The 23,644-nt window shown below is 35.8% G+C and overlaps 1 protein-coding gene across 3 annotated transcripts in view; it reads right to left on the bottom strand.

Annotated features, from left to right (window-relative positions):
- Positions 1 to 23,644, bottom strand: part of Ercc6 (ERCC excision repair 6, chromatin remodeling factor) — an 82,592-nt gene that overhangs the window by 26,547 nt on the left and 32,401 nt on the right. For all 3 annotated transcript variants that reach the window (XM_048807480.1, XM_015498904.2, XM_048807481.1), the window contains 5 exons: positions 22,846 to 22,974; positions 17,941 to 18,099; positions 11,334 to 11,469; positions 1,664 to 1,834; positions 1,013 to 1,189 (listed from right to left, as the gene is read on the bottom strand). In XM_048807480.1, the coding sequence (XP_048663437.1) occupies positions 1,013 to 1,189; positions 1,664 to 1,834; positions 11,334 to 11,469; positions 17,941 to 18,099; positions 22,846 to 22,974 (772 nt within the window). The remainder of the gene's footprint in view (positions 1 to 1,012; positions 1,190 to 1,663; positions 1,835 to 11,333; positions 11,470 to 17,940; positions 18,100 to 22,845; positions 22,975 to 23,644) is intronic.

The raw sequence follows: 23,644 nt of genomic DNA, 5'->3' as shown, positions 1-23,644 counted from the left end.
TCCCTTTAAGGCTGGAGCCTGCCCCCAAAGGCCACAAATTTTCGTCAGGTTAGCTTTAGCTCCTAAGGTTCCTACCTATGACAACCCCCGTCCCACCATTTCCTTTATTCTATTAGTCTCTACATTTTGCTTGAAGTATAAGCACCACCTGGGTCTCTTTGTTCCTCATGGTCTTTCTCAGACTACCAGCCAAGTTCATGTCCTCACTGTCCTTACTACCAAAAGTCCCCAAAGGTCCCTCAGTTTCAGCCTCTCTCCTCATGACCTTACTGCAGCCTGAGCAATCCCTGAGAACCACCATCTTCCAGCAGCCTGCTCAGACACATTCCTGTTGTCCCTTGAGCACCACTGCCTCCTTTTCTGGGCCCCAGTTCCAGCATCCACAACTTCCTACTACCTTCCACCAAATAAACATCTCCAGTCCAACCAAGCAAGTCTCTTCATTGTTCTAGCCATGAAGTGTGGCTATACTCTAGCTGCTGCCTCATTGAGAAGGCACTCATTCTCCATGGCCTATTACCCAGAACTGGGATAAGGGACATATCATTTCCCCTAACAATCCAATCCGATCTGTCCTGGTGTCCCCTTTCTTAAGTCTTTCACTATTTCATAAGATGTACTACCCAATTTGCACTAAATTATATGCTGAACTGATTTGCTCTCACTTCATGATTTCTCACTGTTCTTGTGATCACACATAGTATCATTTTTTAATTTATCTGACAGAAAAAACCCAGGAACAACCAACCCAAAATTTTCATTTCTGTTCTGCAAAGAAAAGTTTAATTTTAGGTAGTTCCTCTAAGTAAATATTTTACACGATTTTTAAAAAAGTTTATCTGGAAAAGTATATCAAGCAGAAATAATTATCTGATTTTTATCAGATACCAATTTATAAGCCTGGCCATTTCCCTTACATTCTGAATGACTTGGCTACAAAATACAAAATACAGTATTAGTAACAACATTTTAATACTAAGATGCCAAAGTTGTCACCTGCCTACTACATTACCTGTACTGGAGAAGCATTGGAATATCCCCCCATGGTGATGGGGACAGAGAACTGCTCCATAAACACAGGCAATGTGCCTAACTTCCCCGGGAAGACAAAATCAAAGAGGGACCAGAGCTCCCGGAGGTTATTCTGCATCGGTGAGCCAGACAAGATGATCCGATGAGGTGTGCGAAACTAGTTTGGGAAATAAAGCACCTTCTTAATAAATTCGCCTTTTAACAGATGATGGATATCACTGCCCCCAAACACTCCCACGTAATACCATTATTTAACACATTTTACTCATTTTAATTCTTATATCATTTTCGTCCTCCTCAAAACATTTTATGCAATTATAATTCTTTAATTACATATAGATGAAAAATGGGGGAATTTTTTTCTTATATCAAGCTGAATAATATAGGTTAGAGTAGGATTTGGTTACATTCTAACAACTGATCCTTATAAGAGACACTAAGTAATGTGAACAATCAGAGTTTTAAAAAACAATTAAGGGTGAGCATACAGAATTTTCTACATTTAGGTAAAATGTATATTTTTAATTTCTTAAGCATAAGGAATTAATTAATGTGTTATTAAAAGCAGAAAGCCTATTCTAAATTAAATACTACTGCCAACCTATAAACTCCTTGTTATGAGAGGTCATACCTGCTTGCAAGCAAGTGTGACAGCAGCATTTGGATTTCGAATTTTGTGTCCTTCATCCAAGATCACATAGTGCCAGTCATGCTTGCTAATATCATCTTGCATCAGACGAATGTAGGAGTAAGAAGTTATCAAAATTCCATGACAATGAGCAATATCTCGAATTAGTTTCTCCTAAAATCATAATAAAATAGGAAGGCCCATTTTAAAAAGGAAGTAAAATACAGTGAACATGACTTAAAGTGACACCCTTTCAATCATGACACAATTTAGGGCACTTTATAAAAATGTATAAACATAATACACACATCCTAAATAATACCTTTTCAGCAGTAAAAGTCTATTTTACATTTGTTTAATCTGTAAGGCAGTAAACACTGACTAATAAAGCTATTGGTGGTAGGGAATGGGGAGCTCTCAAAAAGAAAGATAAGAGTAAGTTATAATACGTTAAGCCCTCAATTTTCATTCTTCTTTGTCTCCACCCTTGTTAAACTTAAAATAACAAGGTGAATGGAAAATGATTAATTGTTTTAAAATAAAGAAAGAAAATGAAAGAAACTTCATGGGGATAAGGAAGTCAAATTTAGAACTTCTAACCATATATAACATGAATTCCAGGAGACTAGAGTGAAAAGGATATAAACAGGAAAAAACTTAATACACTGAGGAGAGATGTAAGTCTAAAGAAAAAAAATCCCAGAATGTCAGGTAGAAACACTGAAAAGGCACATCCTTCTGGATGTTGGAATTCTAAAAAGAGAAATAAAAGAAAGAGAATGCCATGGATTCTGACCAAAACAAAACAGAGAAAGAGAAGATTCCTTTCAGAGAAGAAAGACCTCTTGCACTGGGCATTTCTTTCTATAACACTAAATATGTCAAAAAGCAAAGGAAAAAAATCTTTATGTAGTTCTCAGGGGAGAGGAGAAGTGGAGACCCTGGAATTCTGCATCAATCCAACAAGCAGCTATGCTTGATGAAAAAAATTTTTAAATTCCAGCTTCAGATAGGCAAAGATTCAGAATATAGGCCAACCAGAGGATGGCTAGATACACAGTGTGCTGAATTCAGAAGCCGAGAGGTGTGCACAGACAGGCAGATGCTGCCCTCTGGGAAGAGCTAAAGCAACACTCTCTACCCTATATGTTCTCGAGAGACAGCATGCTCCTAGCAATTCACTGAGTGAGGACAGAGCAACCACCACTAACCCCATTTTATATATGCAGAAACTGTGGCTTGGGTTTAGTAACCAATATACCACGTCACAAAGATGGGAGTGGTAAAGTCAGAATTCCAAAGCAGAAGGTCGTCCATTCCAAAGCTGGAACTATTAAGTATTAAGCTGTACTACCTCTTACTATACTACAAAGAAAAACTTTAAAAGGGAAAATAAAGCATGACTACATAATAAAGAATTCCATTAATATGTACACTAATAATGCACCAATAAATTTTTTAAAAATTTAAAATGGGGAAATGTAATATACATACTTATGTATCTTAAAATAAATTATTAGAACATAATAGTCTAAATATTAAACACTTTCAAATATAAATGAAACTGTTAACAAATGATCTAAAATATAAAACATATTTTAAATTATACTATAATCCCTGCTTAGCTTAATATAACTTGGAGTAAAACTGGTGGAAAATAAAAGTGGATTATAAACCACACCCTATCCACAGGCAAAAATGAAACACAGAATAGATACTGTACTAAGTCTTAACTGTGAGAGAAAAATATGTTAAACTACACTTGTCAAAAATTTAAGCCTATTACTGACTAATGGTTGCTGACTCTATATAAACACTAGAAAAGATAAAGGATATAGAACTATTAGACTACTATAGGGGGAAAAGTATTAAAAATAGCAAAAAAAAAAAACACAGAAAATGTAAGAAACAGAAAACAAGCTAGTAAGTTGCAGATTAAAGATATACCAGAGGTCACCACGATGGCAGATTATTAACAGCAAGACTTTCCCTGGAGTAAGGCAAAACTCTAGCCTTGAGTTTAAAGGAGACCCAAACCAGGCCCACAAAGAAAGCTGAAACAGAATTAATCAAAGATACACTGAGAACTGCAAACAAAAAAGGGTAGTTTTAGCAAAATGAACATGAGATAAATAAGTGAACAGAAACAAGAGGGATGTTTTAAATTTTAAAGGGAGTAAAATACTAAGAAGCAGCATTCACCTTTACCTGTCAAAAAACACAGCAACAAACACAAAAGCAAAGCCCTGAGAACCACAACCTGTCCTGAGGCCTGACCACAGCTTCTGAGAAAAGAATGTTTAAAGGAAACAGTTTTAAAAATTGGTACACAAAGGCTTTCAGTGCCACCAAGAAGCTCCCTTCATAGCTATCAACAGAGCCTTAGCCTGCACAAAGAATACCTGGTCTCCCCCTTCAACATTTCCCTTTTCTCTTCACTCTTCCCTCCCCATTCCTCTACTGGTCTTCCATCTATTTATTTATTTACTTTTAACTGGCGCCTTATAATTATACATAAAAGTGAGTTGATTCATTGTGATATATTCATACATGCACATGGCATAATTTGGTCAATTTCATTCCATAGTTCCTACTCTTTGCCTCCAAAAAAAAAAAGGAATCAAAAATACCCATTCTTTACAAATATGCTACTCAGAAAGGTTAAAATCTGAAAAAGTAAAAAAATTTAAAAAGCCGAGATCAATATGTATAATCAACCCAATAAATTAAAAAGAGAAAAGACAGAATAAAAAAAGAAAAAAGAAAAAAAATCATAGGAAAAAAACCTGGCAGAACTGATGAGGAGAAAGAAAAAAAAAAAAAAAACTCTCCGAAAAGACCAAACCAATTTCTGAAAACTCAGCCAGAAGAACAGACTCATTCTCATTGTACAGCTTTAGAAATTCTCTACATTCTAACCAATGTAGAGAATACAAAAATGTTAACCAATACCACGTGCCAAAAAAATCTGAACATTTTGACATAAGACAATAGTTACAAAAAAATTACCCTAATGAAAATGGACCCAAGAAAAATTAGACCAACTGAGCAGAATAATACTGAAGAACTTGAAAAAGATGTATGCTCTTCTATAAGTGACACAGGAATAGAACTAGCTATAGAACTGTTCCCAAATACAGAAAAAGAATGCATTTCAAATCCTTATTACAAGGCTAGCAAAACCCAGTCTCCAAAACTAACAGATGTGTTCATACCTCCAAATCAAAAATTTATTACTTTAAAGCCCAGCAATACATTAACCTAATAAGGCTTATCATAAGGAATATCAGAATAGCTAAATATTGGAAAGTCTAATATCATCAAGCAATTAAAACCATTTCATACAAACTACATAGAATTCAAAATATTTTAAAAAATGGTAATTTTACTAATATCATCTTCAAGAACTAGGATTAAAATGCTTTTTAATTCAACAGAGCATAAAAGAGTGCAAAGAGCACAAAAAATTTTGAAGAAATAAAACAGAGAAGAATTATCTTCTCATGTGTCATAACACACTCCACATTTAAAGAGTTAATAAAATTGTTTTGGAGATTCAAAACAATACCTGGGACCTTTAAAAAGGTTCGACAAGTGAGAACTGTATTATTATAACCACTCTTTTCCATCATCCCATTCACAAAGTTCAACCTCTGTATAGTACTATAATGAAGGTCACACCTGTTTTAACCATGTTCTAATTTTTATCTTAGGAAAATGAAGCAGTAAATGTCTCGGGTGCACAGCCTTGCAAACATGTACAGGCTTGCCCAGGACTCACCTTCATCCCACTCACTGGACTACACTGATACTGCCTTGGCTGCCGATGCCCAGTGTAGAAAAATGTTGACCAGAGAAACAGGCTGCACATCTAGTACCTCAACTGGCCAGTTCCATAACTTTGAGAAGCCAGCTGATTTCTATAGCTCTTCCACATCTAATTTTTTTTACTGAGATTGTAGGCAGGCAGCTCCCCTCTGAGTCTATCACTATCTTCCCCTCCAAGAGAGCAGGGGCTGCGAGAAGCCATACCAGCAAGTGGGGTAAGGCAATAGCAAACTGAGCCATGGGACTATGCCCAAGTCCACTCTAGGAACAAGCCATGTGCACTCAGATAGTGAGAGGAAACAACTTCGGCTATCTGGGGCTTGAAAGAAAGTGGAAGTTAAATTACCACTCATATTTGTAAAATGTCCACTGTGTATAGCCAAACCTGAAAATATGGGTCTACTTGCTCATGGCTCCTGGAACTCTTGTTGGATGCACAGACCAGCCATGGCCATCCCATTAACATTCAAGAAATACAATCCCAGAGTGAGTTCTGGACACCACTCTGTGTAGCTGGGAGCTTTACCCTAGTTAAATAAATGGGATGCCAAGCTTCAAATGTACACTAATGGAGCAATGAGTAGTTTCTTTTGCTTATTTAAGAATCAAAGTTTATTTGGAATATTCTGTAATGCTGGCTACAGAAATACAGAATTCCTACTGTGTTCAAAGAGATGCACAATTAACAAGAATTAAGAAGATGCTTTTATAAAAAGAGTAAGTTGTGCAAAATGTCTCCATTGCAAAAATAATCTCCACTTAGCCACTTACACCTCACACTATTTGTTTTCACCTGATTCAATCTCAGAATTCTATAACTGCCTCGACTGGAGTTTCAATAATGGTGAATATTATGGACGTCTCTATCCAAACACTTAAGACAAATCATCTCGGGCGGTTTCAAATTAAAAGCTTGTAAAATATGTAACCTCTCCTAGTTTTTGCAATTAATAGGGTACATCTGCAATTAGCCTGACTTACTGAATGCAGTGCTGTTGTCATTAAAAGATGTCTGTGGAAATGCTGCTGTTATTATGGAGGCTCAGGAGACCAATCCCTCCTAGAGGGCAAACAGTGGACTGGTAGAAAACAACAGCCATAAATCACACTGTCAGGCAGCGGGGAGAGCGAGTGAAGCACAGGCACATGAAGGCCATTCACGGTAAACACAGCACGGCAGCTTCCCAGGCAGGATTTACTGCACCTGTAATTAATTAAAATTTCCTTCAAGCTAAATCTTTAATAAACAAGGATTTGTGCTGACAATGAAGAAAAAAGGACCCCAGCAACATAATTTTACAATAAAACTTATGGAACAAGCCTAACATCTATCATTTCTTATATCAGGTGTATATACTGACTCTGAAGTTAATAGAAATTATATCACTTTGTGCTATAATTGTGTACATGGAATGGGTCTGAAATATTTAGGATGCTTGAGAGACCTGGTGGTTCCCTTTTCATTTTTACTTGTTAAGGTTTTTTTCCTGACCCCCCTTCAGCTTTTTAAAAAGCCTTTTTTTTTTTTTTGCTCTAGTATCTCAGGAAAGGGGAGTTTTTAAAAAATCCATGATGGCAATTTCATCAGATGGCAAATTTTTTTGTGAGGTTTGCTTTTTAATCACTTCCCAATTTTGTACTTCCCTCCCCAAAATTCAACACTCTATTTGGGATCAAATGTATCTGGATGTGAGAAAAACAGATCTAGAAGCTGAATGACCATAAACCTTTCTGATAAAGCAGTTAATGAACTTTCTATCTAGAATACATATCACATCAATCAGCAATGCATCTTTCAGAATTTTTCCTCAACCACTGAAATGAAGAGGCCTGGGCTGTGCTTTCTGACAAGAACAACAAATACTTAAGTAACTTTATATATCAAGGACCACACTGAGCTTTTTATGCATACATGTTAATCCAAGCAATCCTCACTAATCTATAAAAAAATTCTCATTTTATAGGACATCAAACTAGGCTCAGAGAAGCTAAGTGACTTGCCTGAGGTCACAAAGGCATAAAATGGCAGATCCAAGATTCAAACCCAGGTGCGGTAACTACCAAACCTATGCAATTAAAACTATGCCATTGTTGTTTTTCCCACTCCTATGACTGTAAATAGCACAAACTGATCAAAACAAGGCAAAACTCTCTGAATAATCTAAAACAGTCCACAGAATTACTGGATCCTACACAGTAGAAAAAGGTAGGAAAGATAAAGAGATAATTATTTCAGGATATAAACAATTTCTCATTATCCATATTCCGACAAATCTAAAAAAATTCTCAATCATTAAATAAGCTTTACAACATAGTGCTAACGATGCCACCACCCACTGGGAGTTATGTGCTAAGTCTCACAAGACTGCCTTCTTTCATTATCTTTTCATATATCCTCTTTTCTTTCCCCAAGAAAACAGTTGGATTTTCAAGGTTAGTTATCATATCCATTTTTAGAGCCCTAACAATATCAAAACACCTGAAATGTGGCATTTATACTTGTTCAACAAATAAATATTAATCAATTCACACAATATTTTTCTGTGCTAGAAAAAAAGAGATCACAAGTCATGATGGGAAAATCTTAGACTCCTATTCAATGAGATTTCAAGTGACCATCAAAGGAGACTCAGAAGTCTGAAATCTTCCTTATCAGACATGACCATTTGGTTCAAACTGATAGATGCATATTTTTATATAGTTATTGGGTGTGCACTTGACAATTCTTTTTTTTTTTTTGCACTTGACAATGCTAAATCATGCTGCCAATCAAAGAGACTTTTAACAAAGATAATATAGGATTAAGTGGTAAGAGTAATGAGAAGCTAAAAAAAAATTTAGGGAAGAAGAATGATAGATGTTCACTATTTAGAAATTGTTCAATCACCTGTTTTCCAAAAGAAAAAAACATCTTCAAATTTTTATGTTACACCAGCTACAAATAGGTATTAGGAAAATAATGATACTCCTTTTGAATTACAAGGAAAACAACTGTCATTATTAGTGTTTCAAATATTTCTAAAGAGAAATTCTTTCCTTTCCCCTATTTAGTCCAGTATTGCATGTCCCTATGCCAAAGTGTCACTACTGAATTCAGATAGGAGAGCCAGTGGGTATAGAACCCTCAACCACGAGAAAAAGAAATCTCAGCTGATAAGGAAGGAAAGGAAGTCAGACATTAAATGCTGGCTTAGGGGACAGACCAGCATTGACAGAATATTTGAAATGTGAAAGAGAGACACAGACTTTATTGCAGTCTAACACATATTTGTAAGCTACCAGGTGTGCATGGAGAAGTGACCAAGATATGCACACACAGATAGGAAAGGAAGGAGCAGAAGGATCAACTATCATTTTAGTACTTGAATTCAGAAAGCAAAGTCACAATCTTGGAAATGACCCTAACCAGGCCTATGCAAAGGAACAATTAACACATTCTCAATGTGACACTACCACAAATAATAAACTGATATTGACATTAATAATAAATAACAAACTGTGTTTTTAAGTCAAGAATACAGTCTGAAAGATAAAAGGTATATCTTTTCAATCTTTGCATAGCAGCTTAATCTTCAGAAATCTTAGGTACTTTATAATAGGAAAGGAATAGTAGAAAATTAAGAGTAAAAAGACACAGTAACTGTAATACTGCATTTCCTCAAAAGTAAAAAGTTTCAAGCTCAAGTCCTTGTAAACTGGAAAGCACTGACAAAAAGAGAAACCACCATCCATTTGTCTCTGGGTGTAAATCCACCTCAGAAGGTGGAACTATTCTAACCCAAAGTAAAATATCTAGGCTTTAAGTTTTTGCCCTCTATCAGAGTTAAGGAATCAAGTTTTCCCAGCAAAGTTCAATGTCAATTTGCTGTCAAAACAGCAAGTTCAATATCAATTCTCTTTCCACTAATGAGTCAATGTAGGTGATTTACAGGAAGGTAGTTCTTCAGGTTATAATTACAGAGGGACTGTAGGTAAGCACAATCCAGGTGAAAGTTTGAAGTACATGTACTTTGCTAACCCAAAAGAAAATAAAAGGATAAAGAAGAAACATATGAAAAAATTTGCCTTTATAAGACAAAGATTTACTAATGAATCCTGCTACAGAATTTTGTAGCACAAAACATTAAGGATGTCAACAGATAATGGAAATGAAAACAAGAATCATTAAGTTTTGAATGGGTGATAACAGGATAGTTGTAACAAGTGAAAGTCTGGCTAGCAAACAACTTAAACTTAGTATTTTCACTTTCTTTTAAAACACAGCATTTACTCACCGTCATTAATTATCTTAACTCTATTTTCCATTATCTTTTAAATCATGGTCAAAATCTGTTGATTTAACAGTAACAGCTAGTATAAACAAGATTCCACCTCACCTTATTCAGTTACCAAATCAGGTATTCTTGATTAATTTCTATCAAAAGTTCTGCTCATATATGATTGTGAACATATAAGAATTTAAAGGGAAATGGGAAAAATTAGGGAGCCACTGGAGTTCGTCAGTCAGTGAGCCAAACGTCCATGGCTCTTACAGCTGGCACTGCTTTCCTAGGGTGAAGGAGAGCTCACTTGAGAAGAGTTCAGAAGATTCAGAAAAGGCAGAATTCATTAAAAAAAAAAAACAAAAAAAAACCTCCCACTTCTTATCAGTAATGTAACTGGCAAAACCAACAGTGAAACCGATTATTATTTATTCAGCAAATGCTTATAGGGCAACTGGAATGCAAAATGAGACACAGTGTTATCTATTGAGTTCACAGTTTAGATAGTGAGAAGGAAGGGAAAAAAAGCATAGCACAATGTTTCTATAATGCTAGCCATAGGAGCAGAGATAAACCCCCTTTTTGATAATGCAGCTAGTAACAGAACTACAAATAAGGGAGGAAATACAACTCTCAATACATGATGATACAGGATTCAGAAAACAAAAAGTAACAAACTAAAAAAGAATACTTGTAAAAATCGCAAATTGTCAAGCTGCTTTTATTCATCAAAAACATGTTGTAAAAGCACATTAACAGGAGCTGGGGTTGTGGTTCAGTGGTAGAGAGCTCACCTGGCACATGTGAGGCTCTGGGTTCAATCCTCAGCACCACAAAAATTAATAAATAAAATAAAGATATTGTGTCCAACTACAACTAAAAAAAGTATATTAAAAATAAGCACATTAAGAAATGGATTTACCAATTAAGGTCAAATATCCCTTATCCAAAATGCTTATTTCAGATTTAGAAATTTTTCAGATTTGAGAATGTCTGCATATACATGAGATATCTGGTGGTTGAGACCCAAGTCTAAACACAAAATTAATTTGTTTCATATACACCTTATACACATAGTCTGATGTAATTTTATACAATATTTTTAGTCCACCTACATTTTTACTGCATCCTGTCACATGAAGTCAGGTGTGAATTTTCCAGTTTTGATGTTATATTGGTGCTCAAAAAGCTTCACATTTTGAAGCATCTCAGATATCGGATTAGGAATGTTAAACCTGTATTCACTTTCCTAAAACTGTTTAAAGCTGATAACTCTCCAGTGAGCCATCATTTAAGTCACCTGTTATGATCCTGCACATAATATCAGGCTTCTGGTACTAGTTTGTGCTGATTTGTGTTTTGCTGGACAACGTACATATCCCGGCATCACTACAGATGTTAGAACAATAAGTACATATTCATAATCACTGAGTTTTACATTGTCAGTAATTATAAAATAATTTTAAATGCTTGAAAGATACAGGAATATATATTTGAGAAATACATGGTTCAAAGAAAAAACAAATATGTAATGGAGGGCTTTAAAACAAAACAAAAAAAGTACTGAAGTATTATAGCATTACCTTTTTGTGGGAGTAGGAGCCAGTTTCATGTAGAACTGCCACTCTGAATGGAGGCCACCATGTGTGGAATTCTTTGACCCACTGATGCATCACTGTGGTTGGACAGACAAGTATAGTGGGACCCAACCCTTGGAACCTGCACCCAAATGTCCAAGAAGAAAACACAACCATGAAAGCCAGCATATAGAGTGATCTACTGCTAAAGACAAAAACCCTTAACAGTACAAAAAAGAAAATGCAAGCTGTGGAAGTTTCATGATATTAAAAACTCAGTGAGGTTATAACTTAGTAAGTAAAATCTGAGTCCAACAATCATTAGTGGATGCAGGAATTAAGAGAAAACACCAAATAATATTAAAAGTTAACATCTATAGTAAAGGAAAGCTGAACAATATTACATAACAAAAATACTTTTCTCTTCCTTTCTATTCCACATTAGTGAAATTATATAAGTGAACACAATAGCATCTTAAATTTGGAGCTTTACACCTACCAAAATTTTTAACCCACAGAATTTCAATATATCTTCACCATCCTGGGACAAGCAGGACAGAACTAGTGGCTTGGAAGGCTGGTGTGCCCAGAGCAACATCACCACCAGGAAACGGAGAACTGCTTTGAAGTGAGTCTATTACTTGCTATGGCCTGCTCTCAGTCCACCATGCTGCCTGCTTCTCCATATGGCAACACCTGGAGAAGCAGCCAGTGACTGTTCTCCCCAGGAAAGGCTATATGGTAGACTGTATACTGATACCACTGTGTGGAAAGCAGCTGAGCAGCACACGACAAGCAAGAGCCTTATGAGCAGTCACCCAGGGGCCCAGCAATCCCAATACAAACAGTTAGTACCAGAACACACACTTTAGTGTTATTTATACTACAGAAAAAGCAGAGGCAACCTAAAAGTTCAAAAAGAAAGTGTTGAATGAACTATCTCATGTCTTTTGCACAGCACAGGTCAGTAGTTAGGAACGCTGCCTGGGTCTGAACCTCAGCTCTACTTGCACTAAGTTGTCATCTTGGGCACATTAATCAACCTTTCTGAACCTCACTTATCTTCAGATGGGACCAATGACAGTACTGATCTTATAAGGTTACTATAAAGATTAAATCAGTTAACATGTGCTTAGAACAGGGTCAAACAGTAAATACTATAAGAGTTTGTTAAGACAGAATATCATATAACCATTAAAATAGTTTTTGAAGAATGTTTAATAACCTGGAAATGTTCATAATAAATTCTTACAAAACAAAATCATTTATGGAATCATCCCAATTTTTTGACATACAGGTAGCCAGGAGACTGGTGGTGGCCACTATGTCAATGTCCTCCTCTTTTCTCTCCTTCCTAGCAGAACTACAGTTTGGGTAAATGCCAATCCCCCCACATACACACACACACCTCCCACAGACATGTTCTCTATGAAGCTGGAATTCTGTTCCTCTAAAGCCATTCAATGCACAGTACATCCCAGCAACTCTCACAGGTCCACAGAACTGGCCTAGTATGACTGTCCAATTTAGGGAGGAAGGACTTACATAAACTCCAGGTTGGGGGAGACTTTTCTCTCTCTGTTTATCCTGCTACATGTACAGCCAAATAGCAGGTGGCCAAGTACTAGTTAATGCTTGAAGTACAAGTTAAAACCAACCACATCAATTTCATGCACACCAGGGTCCACACTCAGCTCAAGCTCCAAGAGGCTGATCAAGGCCCCAGGCCCTGGATGCCACCTGGCCTGACTCCCTCTCATCTGAAACAGTCACATCTTAAACTGCCCTATCCCTCCCCTCCCTCTTTCTGCCTGTGTGAAGCAAAATGCACTTGAATTACTCCACAGTACACAAATTCCTCTGAGATATCCCTAATCCCCACAGCTTCAACTCTATCTGTGCACCCAGGATGCCAAGACTGGGTCTCCAGCCAGATTTCTTTCCTTAATTCTAAACTATCCTGCACTAGATATCTAATTGCTGATGCGTATGTCCCCACTGCAGCATACATCAAAAGCCCCCTTCACCCCAGTTTCCCTGTCCAGTGGACAAAGAACATCCATTCTCCAGGGCCTATTCTGAAGACCAGGCCTTATCCCTTAATCAGCCTTCTTGTACTCCAGCAGAAGCAACCAAACTCCCAATATTTCCACCTCCTAAATTCCTCTCCAAGTTCTCATGTCCCTCACTCCATACTGTCATAGTTCTATATACTGTCACAGTTCTAGCCACCATCATCTTTCATCTGAGTTATGGCACCTTCCAACATGATCCTTTCTCAGAGCAAAATCTGAATGTCTCATACCCCCAGTTCAAAGCCTCCAATGGCTGCCACTGCTTGTGGGACAGTGCACACCTAGGTCTAGCCTGTAAGACCATGAGAATCTCATCTCTACTCACTCTTACAGCCTCACCTCTCTCACTGCCATGACCCTAATACCTGCCCACATGGCCAGCACCTTGCCAGCCTGAACTGTCCTCAGTTCCTACAAAGCGAATTCTGCTGAACTTTCAACCCTCGATTGCTTTTTACCCTCCTCTTCCTCCCAGCTACCTTCTACTCATCTCAAGACCTCAGTTTCCTCCATAGAGACTTCCCTGTCTCGTTCTCTCCAGACATGTTGAGGACCCTTCCTTAGAGCACCTATGCTAGTTAGGACCCCACTGTAATCCTTTCGTAATAGTGTTACCCTTCCTGAGCTTCTTGAGACTATGAATAACCTCTTCTTCAAATGATCTCAAATTGGCATTATTACATGAAAACACTTTTTAAATACTGGAAGAAAATATGGTCAAAGTATTCAGAGATTACTTCCAAGTTGGGGGATCATGATTGATTTTTGACTCCTGAACAGAAATTTTTTTTTATAAATAGAGTAAACCACACGGTGCTTAAAATATTCAACATCATCTTCTACGCAAATGAAAACTGGTGGTTCTAACAGAAAAATGAGATTTTGGGCCAAGCCCTAACTTTAAGGAGGCTTACCCTATACTCCAACATGACAAAATGCCTCTGTCTGCTTATGAATACTCCCACCTCCTGCTATGCATGGTTACTGCCCCTGGCTCTCAGAGTCAGAGCAGAAGAAGCCAGAGGTCACAATAGACTCAACACTTCCAAGAGAATGTCCTCAGACTATCCAAGCTGAGATCTTCACCAACGGCAGGGCCCTGACAGATGCCCCTCAAGCTCCCTGGGGAGAATGGGACTCTGCCCTGGCCCCTGGCCCCTTCCAAAACAGCATTCCTTTTTAAAAGGATTAAAAGCACAAGCTTCTTTATATCCTCCAAGGGTCATAAAAGAGAATTATCATCAATATGCACTTAGCAGGGATTAGGGAACAACCAATCAAGGGCTGTTTAAAATATTTAAAAACAAGCTCACATTCAAATAAGCATGAATTCATACATATGGCTTTTTAGGTTGTATACCATTTTTTTTTCTCTTTATAACACACCTTCTGCAAACTGCTACACTGATGACTCACACTTTTTCATTTAAGGCAACTATTTTCTTCTGCTTTACATCTATCTGACATTATTATACCCTTTAATTTCTGCCATTCTCCCCACCTCCCTCATTAAAATAGGGAGATTTTCACACTGAGTTGAAATCTCAGAGCTGAGGCAGATTGTTCCTGGACCACAGAATGGGCAATCAAACCCATTAACAATCACAACAACTGAACCACCCTTTCCAACCTCAATATCAATGAGATGAGCCTAAGAAATGGCTAAATGTACTAGAGTGATTAGCATCAATTACCAAACAGACTCCAGTTCCTTTTATCTTTCATCATCATTGATTACCTAATGAATTTGGTACATCAACAGCTTCATGGTCAAATATTTAAATCATAAGGTTGGAAACCTGCTAGTCATAGCCAGGAATTACAAAGTACAATAAAAAGTTTATTAACTTTTTTGGGTGTTCATTCTTAATTAGAAATTAACTAAATGATAACCAAGACATTAAAGTACTAAAGTTTGAAAGGTAAATAATTGTATTTCTTCTCCATCATAACATTCAGGGGCCCATCATTATAATAAAAATGGCAAGGTGAAAAGAATGCAATTTATCCATTATAAACCAGAAATAAAACAACTGGTTTAGATTTTTATTAACCACATGTAATGTTTTTCCCTCTTCTAAAAACAAACAGGCATACAATACGCATTTTAAAAACACCTAACAACAAACCAAATTTCTTTTACTATGAAGTTTCTTGGTATCACACAACTTTTCATGTTCCAGTGTTCATGAACCTTAAAATTGCAACACTAAGACCATCTCAAATTTGGCCCCCAACATCTTCTGCTGCAAGAATTCAGAAAAAAACATACATAGCCAATGAAGCAATGCCAGCTCATGCATAACTTCATTTGACCTCAAGGGCTGATGATTTTTCTTTAGGACACAAGCAAAGAGGAGGACTCTTAAGTTCACCTAGTTTCAGGAGAGGTCATGTTTTAAAACTGTTAGGAAAATGTTAACCAATTTGCCTGGGCATGTGAAGTGGAAGGGAACCAAGCTCCTCAGTACACCTCTATATGTAAAGACCCTAGTTGTTTGGCTGATATATTACAGCATTCTCAGAAGCCACTTCCACCAATACTATTTTAATAAAGATGATCTGGGCACTAGTCCAATATGCTGCACTATTTCATTATGAAGAAGAGGTTATGGGCATTGATAGTTAATTGATTACAGATGATGCTCATTATTAGTCCTGACTTCCACTTCTAGTAGGATTGTCACCACTCAAGAGAACATGTTTTAATTTTTAGATTAAAACAACACTGCAGGGATAACTTTAGGATTCCTAGGCCCAGAATACTAGACTCCATACAAATTTCATAACAGGAAAAGAAGGGAAGGGAAGGAAAGAGGTGGGAAATTAGAAAATCCCAAAAATCATTTAAGGAAAGACAATCCTACAAACCATCTGGGGCAACTTGGGACATTCTAGTTACCTAAACAACAGAAACAAAACAAAAAACCAACAGAGAGGACAATCAAAGAACTTATCTGTGGGCTGGGGACATAGCTCAGTTGGTAGAATGCTTGCCTCACATGAACAAGGCCCTGGGTTCAATTCCCAGCATCACCAAAAAAAAAAAAGGTGGGGGGCTTATTTAAACAAAATCATTTTTTAAATGCTAAACTAATGACAGTCATAAATAAGAAAACCCTATATGCCCATTTTCAACTTTGATTTTTCCCTTGGGTTGAAATGTTTTTACATATTTCCAGACAAAACATAACAGAATTTTAACATTTGAGAAAATCCTCTGCTTCAATACAACTTCCTTATAATGACATTGACAAAATATACAGCATTTAAAACTCTCTAAATGTTTTCCCTCCTCTTACATCCATATAAATACAATAGGAACTTCCAATTTTTAAAAAAATTTCAAACATTCCTCACAAGAAGTACTGATCTGCTAACTGAATGAAAGAACAAGAAATAAAAGCAAAATGCCAAACTCTGAAGACTAAATATAACAGTTTTTACTCAATAGCTCACAGTCGGTATTTGACTCTCTATTAAACATTTCTCTGCTGATACACTGAAGTGAAGGACAGTAACTTTCTGTAATTGCTGATTTCAGGCACACAGACACTGTTTTAAAGGCATTTCCAAATCATATGTTGGGAGTACCTGAGATTCCTAGGTCACAACCATCTCTCACTCATTAGATAAGTCTACCAAAACATAGGAGCTCTTGGATTATCTGGGTTCAAGATTAAACATCTTATATAACTTACCTGAAATATTTTTACTAATACAGACTTCCATAAAGCCCATTTACAACTTAAATATGGAAATGTACTCAAGTCCTTTACTTCAAGATCAGGTATTTCAGTCCTACCATACTGAACAATAAAATACATATTATTTTAGAATACTAAAGTTTATTCACATTTTTAAGGACAATAAAAATTAAAATCTACACAGTCTTTTTGGCCTTGGCCTTGGAATGTATACGAAATCGTAAAGACTGGGAGGGGAGCCACAAGGGGAGCATAGTGAGTAGACAAGTAACTTCATTCAAAAAGAAAAAGAATGCTTTCTATAAATGCTATCACAAGCACTGACTATAAAGGAAATTAGGGAGAATGGCTTCTTCAAAGCTCCAACTTTCACCATGAATAGACTTTGTGCTTACTGTAATGCTCACCTGGTCTTCTGCCAGAACAAATATTTTAATGTAAAATTTAATAAATGGAACTAAAGGTATTATGTCTAATTTAAAATTCCATATTGTGTAAACTATTGATATTAACATAATTGAGTTTGTAAACAATCCATTTGCAGGAGCTAACCTTAGACATTGTATTGACCCAAAATATCTAGTGGGGCTCATCTGCAAAATGAAGCATCAATGCCTGGAATTCATTAAAAGTGTTACATGTTTAATTTCTCCTGCCCTACAGCTCCATTGTCTCGTAAAATTTTTCCTTTGATGTCCCCCACTAAAAGAATTAAAGGAATATTGTAATTGAAATGTCATCAATAATTCACAAGACCCTCCTCCACAGCAATACATCTGATGAAATATTAATTGAGCTCCACAGACTGACAGTCTGCAGAGGAGCACTTGCCTGTAATTTGAACCACGAGTCCTGATCTTGCTGTAGCTCAGACCTGCCAAGAAGGCAATTATCTGGATGGTCTTGCCCAATCCCATTTCATCTCCCAGAATTCCTCCTGCCTGCTGGCAGTGCAATTCCCACAGCCACCTAACACCTGTCTGCTGGTACCTACAACAAAAAACACCAACAAGAAAAGAGAAAACGGCAAATGGTAGATAATACGGATCATAACAGAAAGTACTCATGAATTAATCATTTGGCTAGGTTCTAGTACCAGTCAGAGAAAGAGGCTGGATGTGTGTTTTACATGAGTATTATATTTATAAGGTCATACATTTTTGATCACCTAGGCATAAAATCACAAATTTTTCTTTACAGAACATTAACACATTTCTAATTAAACTGATAGATAGGGTAATTAGGGTCTATTTCATTTCTTTTTCAACAATAGGAGTAGCTTAGTAAACAAGCATAAACTTATTATCTTTTATTCACTCTCTAGGAAAAAAAATTCCAAATATTTTTACTCTATAAAGTTTCATACTTTTTTGTATGAGGCAATATGTTTGTTTTTTCAATCTGAATAGCATCAAGAAAGCAAAACAGATAACACCACAATTTACTTATACAACTGTCAAGTAACTTGATAATCACATTACCTTTTTATAGGAAAAATTAAATTTTAAGGCAATAAACAAGTCTGAATAATAGGGTTGCTCTCAAAATTAGTATATAACAGATGACTCTGCTGTACCACTACCAGATGCAAAAAAGAAAGTTTAAAGACTCAACAATACAAAAGTTCTTTTTAATATTTTAAAATAGAAATTGATTCAGGGATTTTATCATAAGGACAAAAAGATTAGAGCTATTAAAATTTTAAATAAGAAAAACAGGTCAAAGAGAAATAATATATCACTATCCCTCTCAAAAAAAAAAAACACAAAATATAGGAGCTGGTATTTTCTTATCTCCACTAATGGAACAGTCAGTCTATAAATCCAAAACTGAAGTTTTTTTTTTTTTTAAAGGAATAATACAAAACCATTTTTATGAAAGACTTAACATCACTCAATAATATGAAGATTTTATGACATGTTTAAAAATCTAAAATAAAAAACTACTTAAGTTTTTTCCAAAGAAGATACCAAGTTTAATGAGCTATCCACCTTAGAAGAAGATGGCATTACTCTTGTTGTTTCACTGTCCCAATATTTACTATTTGATATCTGGTATGTCTACCTAAAATCTCATTTAGACCTCAGTTCTTATTGAGCTGATTTTATTTAACCTCTTTCCAGTAATTAACTTTCCCCCAGTATTCTGCAGATCAATCTAGAAGTGTTCCTCTAGCTGTTACCATTACCTACAATGTAACGAAAACTTTTGAGAACTTTTCTACTTTAGTTTTCTAATTATAAAATACACACTGGATATGCACTTTGGAGAAGAGGGTTAAAAATCAAAACATAATGGTCTAGTATGTGTATAAGATCATTTAATTCAGAAAGAACATGTTCCATAAATATGTTGGATGTAAACAGAGAATAATGAGTCTACTGCACTAGGCCTGGTGGTTTGGACACAGAATCAAATAACCTGCACAGAGGCAGTTATCAGTACATTTTAAATTAGGAAACAAAGGCGCAGAGTGGTTAAGTAACTTGTCACACTCAACCAGTTTCCAGAATCACTGAATTTTAGCCAACTAACCTCCTCTTAACTAAGGTACTATGGGAGCAGCTCCTCAGGGCAGGAATCAGAATCTCCCCACTGGCATACTACCTATACTACTTCCACCCAACATAGGGCCAACACCTCTCTTTATCTGGGGCCTAAACATAATAAAAGTGGAAAGAATCTGGAGAACAGCAACTGGGAAATTTTGATAAAGAATGGTAATCAGTATGGTATCCCAGAAGTAGTCTGGGAGGGAGCTAGAACACTGGATTCCACACGACCCTCGAAAGGCAATGTGCCGGTTGTTATCACATCCCCAACCTCATTTCTAAGAGCTCTCAAACAGCATGATTGTGTGTTTACAAGAAGATGGGTAGCACTAAAGAAATGACTTCAGGAAAAATCTGTAAGTCACATTTCCACATGGAAATCTCCAATAGCTAGGGCTATTGCACAAAGATGGTACAGAGTAGCTCGTTCTTTACACCCACAGCACAGGTAGATCCTTGAAGTTGAAGGAAATTCACTCACACATGCACCATGGTCAGCAGGGGTGTAATGCTGGGTGAGGAGTGAGGAGGCCTGGGCTCTGGTTCCAGCAAAGGTACTGACTGGTTTTATTGTTCCACTTTTCAAATAATAAATAGTGTAAAATACTATAAAACAATTACACAGTTGAGATGAAAACAGATTACAGAATCCAGTTTCAAAGCCTTTGAAAAGCATGAAAATTTTTCTTTAAAAAAGGAAAGATTCTTATAAACTATTTAAAAATATTAACAAAATATTGTACTCTGCTATCTCCATGATACCAAACATCCCAAAATAACCACAAAAATTGGTGTATATTAGCACTGCCATATTAACTCAACACTGTGTTTACTAGTTTGGCTAAAAGTAAGGTCAAAAGATGGAAGTTTGTCATGTGACTGCTAAATTATACAGATGAATGCATTTGCTGGGCAAACTTTCAAAACAGAAATTTAGAAGTTAAACATTATCTTGAAGAAAACAGCACTTAAGTGGATAACTCTACCTTCTGACTCCCTGGTGTACAACTATACACCCTGTTAATTCAATTCCACAGAGCACAGTAAAAACATATCTATAGTTTAAAATTAAATTGGCCTGGTAAAACTTAATCATAAAAGAAAAATGGAGACTCCTATTAATCTTTTTACACAGAAGAACAGGAACAGAAGTTTTAAAACTCTTATAAAATATTTAAAATTCTGGTTTTGATAAACAATTAAATGCTTTCTAAGAATGTATGTTTAAAACTAATTAAAAACACAAACATCATGCATTTAATATTTAATACAATAGGGTTAATAGTCAATACATTGACTCTTAGTAAGTACAAACATTCTTAGTAAGCATAAGTTTGATTCTATTAATTGTGAAATTTCTTTGCTAGAAAACCTGACATTTATATAAAAATGCATATTCAAACTCGACTCCTCAGGTTATTTGCCAAATAACTTACTACATGTGCAGAAGCATCCTGTCTTTGTTAAATCAATTGAATCTATAATGTGGGTATTCCTTTTGCCAGTACAACACTCATATTATTTCGCCTGTTCCTTAATAAGCAATCAGTTTAGAGAAAATGAAAGAGTGGCCATTAAATGTTGCCTTTATTTACTTTCCCATGGTTGGTTTTCATTTGGGAGAAGCAATAAACAAAGCAGCCACCTCTCCAGGCTATGAAATGACTTCTCTGCAGAAATTACTAGAGATTCAAATTTTATCTGCAATTCTTCTCTGTTCAGTTATGGTCACCCAAGTGCATCAATTCACCTATTCTAAGGACTCCTCTTTGCTCTAAGTGTAGTGAGATGAAATAACTACTCTTTACCTCTCCCCTAACCCTGCATAGAGAAATTAAAACCAAAATAAAGGATTGAGGATGTAGCTCAGAGGTAGAGGACTCACCTGGTATGCCTGAAGCCCTGAATTCGATCCCCAGCCCAATACACATATCCCATGTATATATGGAGGGTGTGTGTGTGTGTGTGTGTATGTATATGTGTATATACATGGACTCTTTGAAAGGAAATATAAAGAACATGCTATCTATCTATTTATATATATATATATATATATATATATATATATATATATATATATTTTTTTTTAGTTGTAGTTGGACACAACACCTTTACTTATTTGTTTATTTGTTTATTTTTATGTAGTGCTGATGATCAAACCCAGGGCCTCACACATGCTTAATTAGGTAAGTGCTCTACCACTGAACCACAACCCCAGCCCAAAGAACATGCTATTTTTAAGCAGACATTTTCTACAAGTTTAGGGCATGGCTGATGCCTGAATCTATAAAGGACATCAAACTTAATCATCTCACAGAGAGAAATTTGCATCCTGCTACCAACTATGAATTGATAGGAAAAAGAGAGAAAGAAGCTATTTAATGGTTTAATTTCCTGTATGCACCTAAGAAGCCTTCCTAAGCATCTTGTTAAGTAAATCCTAGGAGTGAGGAGATGGAAAATGTTCCTTACTATTTACATTCATCATGGGAGATGCCCAGCCTATAGACTCAAAGCATACATCTATCAGGCAGCAGTTGTTCATCCCTAACACTCAGCCATTTTACATAAGAAACAAGTCAGCCTCAAATAGCAACTTAATCCTCGAGGTGTTGCCTAAGTCTTCTCTTCTGACATTAGAACGACATCTACATAAAATATTTAGAAGCACATTTGGTCAACTCAAACGTATTATACCCTTAGGTATGATATAGGACACTCAGAAAATCATGTGAACATTTTTTTATTTCTACACAGAAGTTAAAAGGGGGGGGGTCCTTCCAGAGGTTTGATTTTAACATACAACTCTTGATATTGATTTTAGTATACAACTCTTTTTAAAATTAGTCTGAAGTAAGAATTAGCGGTTTGGTTCCTTAAAATTACTAAAAACAAAAAAATAATTCAATGGAGAGGTTTTTAAATATGTTGCTTTTAGTCTGCTTAGATCTATATAGACTCATCAGTTTACAAACATACCCAACGCGCACTTTAGTCAATTTATTATCATCTAATTTTAATGAACAGCATGTGGCTAAAATTTCATTTGACAGTGTTTGTATTTGCAGTAAATTGCTGCAAGTACCTTAAGGGCCTACAGGTAACTAATGTGTAATTCCTAAAATATTAATTTGTACCCAATGGCTCAATGACAAATTTAAAGGACAAAACACATGGCACATACTTAAAGAGCTTTTTGAACAGAAAGCCTGGCACTTTGAAACCTTCATCAAATTCGGCATCACTTTCCTCAGAATCGTCTTCAAGTTTCAGACGTTTCTCTTTGTCTTGCAGTCTTAGTTTATTCCACCTCCTATTATGAAAATAAAAATTATATTTCCATTACTTTGGTTATATAAAAATAGGTAGTTCTAGATCACACGCTGGGAAAAAACTGGCAAATTAGAACAGTATTTCTGGTTTCTGCTGCCATCATTACTCCTATTTTATTGATAGTCAAAGATGGAAAATAATTCTCTTTTTCTGCCTTCTCAATTTGATTCTTATTTGAAGTATTATAGCTGCCCCAGAAATACTCCTGTAAGGTCTCATTTCATTATCAAAACTACTCACTCCTCTCTGGCATACACTAAGGGAAAATTTCTAAAAATATGTAAACTTAGATCTAGAAAAGATTCAGAAAAATTTCAGTATAACAAATTATCTCCAAAACAGCAATACAGTATAAAAACATTTTATTTATTTATAATTATTATTTCTGTACTAAAAATGATAGTCATTAGCATAAAACAACACAGTATCTTTAGTCATAACTGCTGTATCAGATACTCTAATAATTCACTTAACTGAAGTGGAAGCATCAACAAATGGACTGATAATTATACCACTCAGAAAAAAAAATGTATTCATTGAATAAAATCTAAATTACAAATTATTTGCATTCATATAACTAAAATGGACTCTGACGTTGTTTAAAAAAAACCCACAGTAAATAGCCTGAGATTCTATTCACATTAAAATAA

Source organism: Marmota marmota, unplaced genomic scaffold (genome assembly GCF_001458135.2).
Source record: "Marmota marmota marmota unplaced genomic scaffold, marMar, whole genome shotgun sequence".
NCBI lineage: Eukaryota > Metazoa > Chordata > Mammalia > Rodentia > Sciuridae > Marmota > Marmota marmota.
This window is presented reverse-complemented; position numbering and strand designations above follow the sequence as displayed.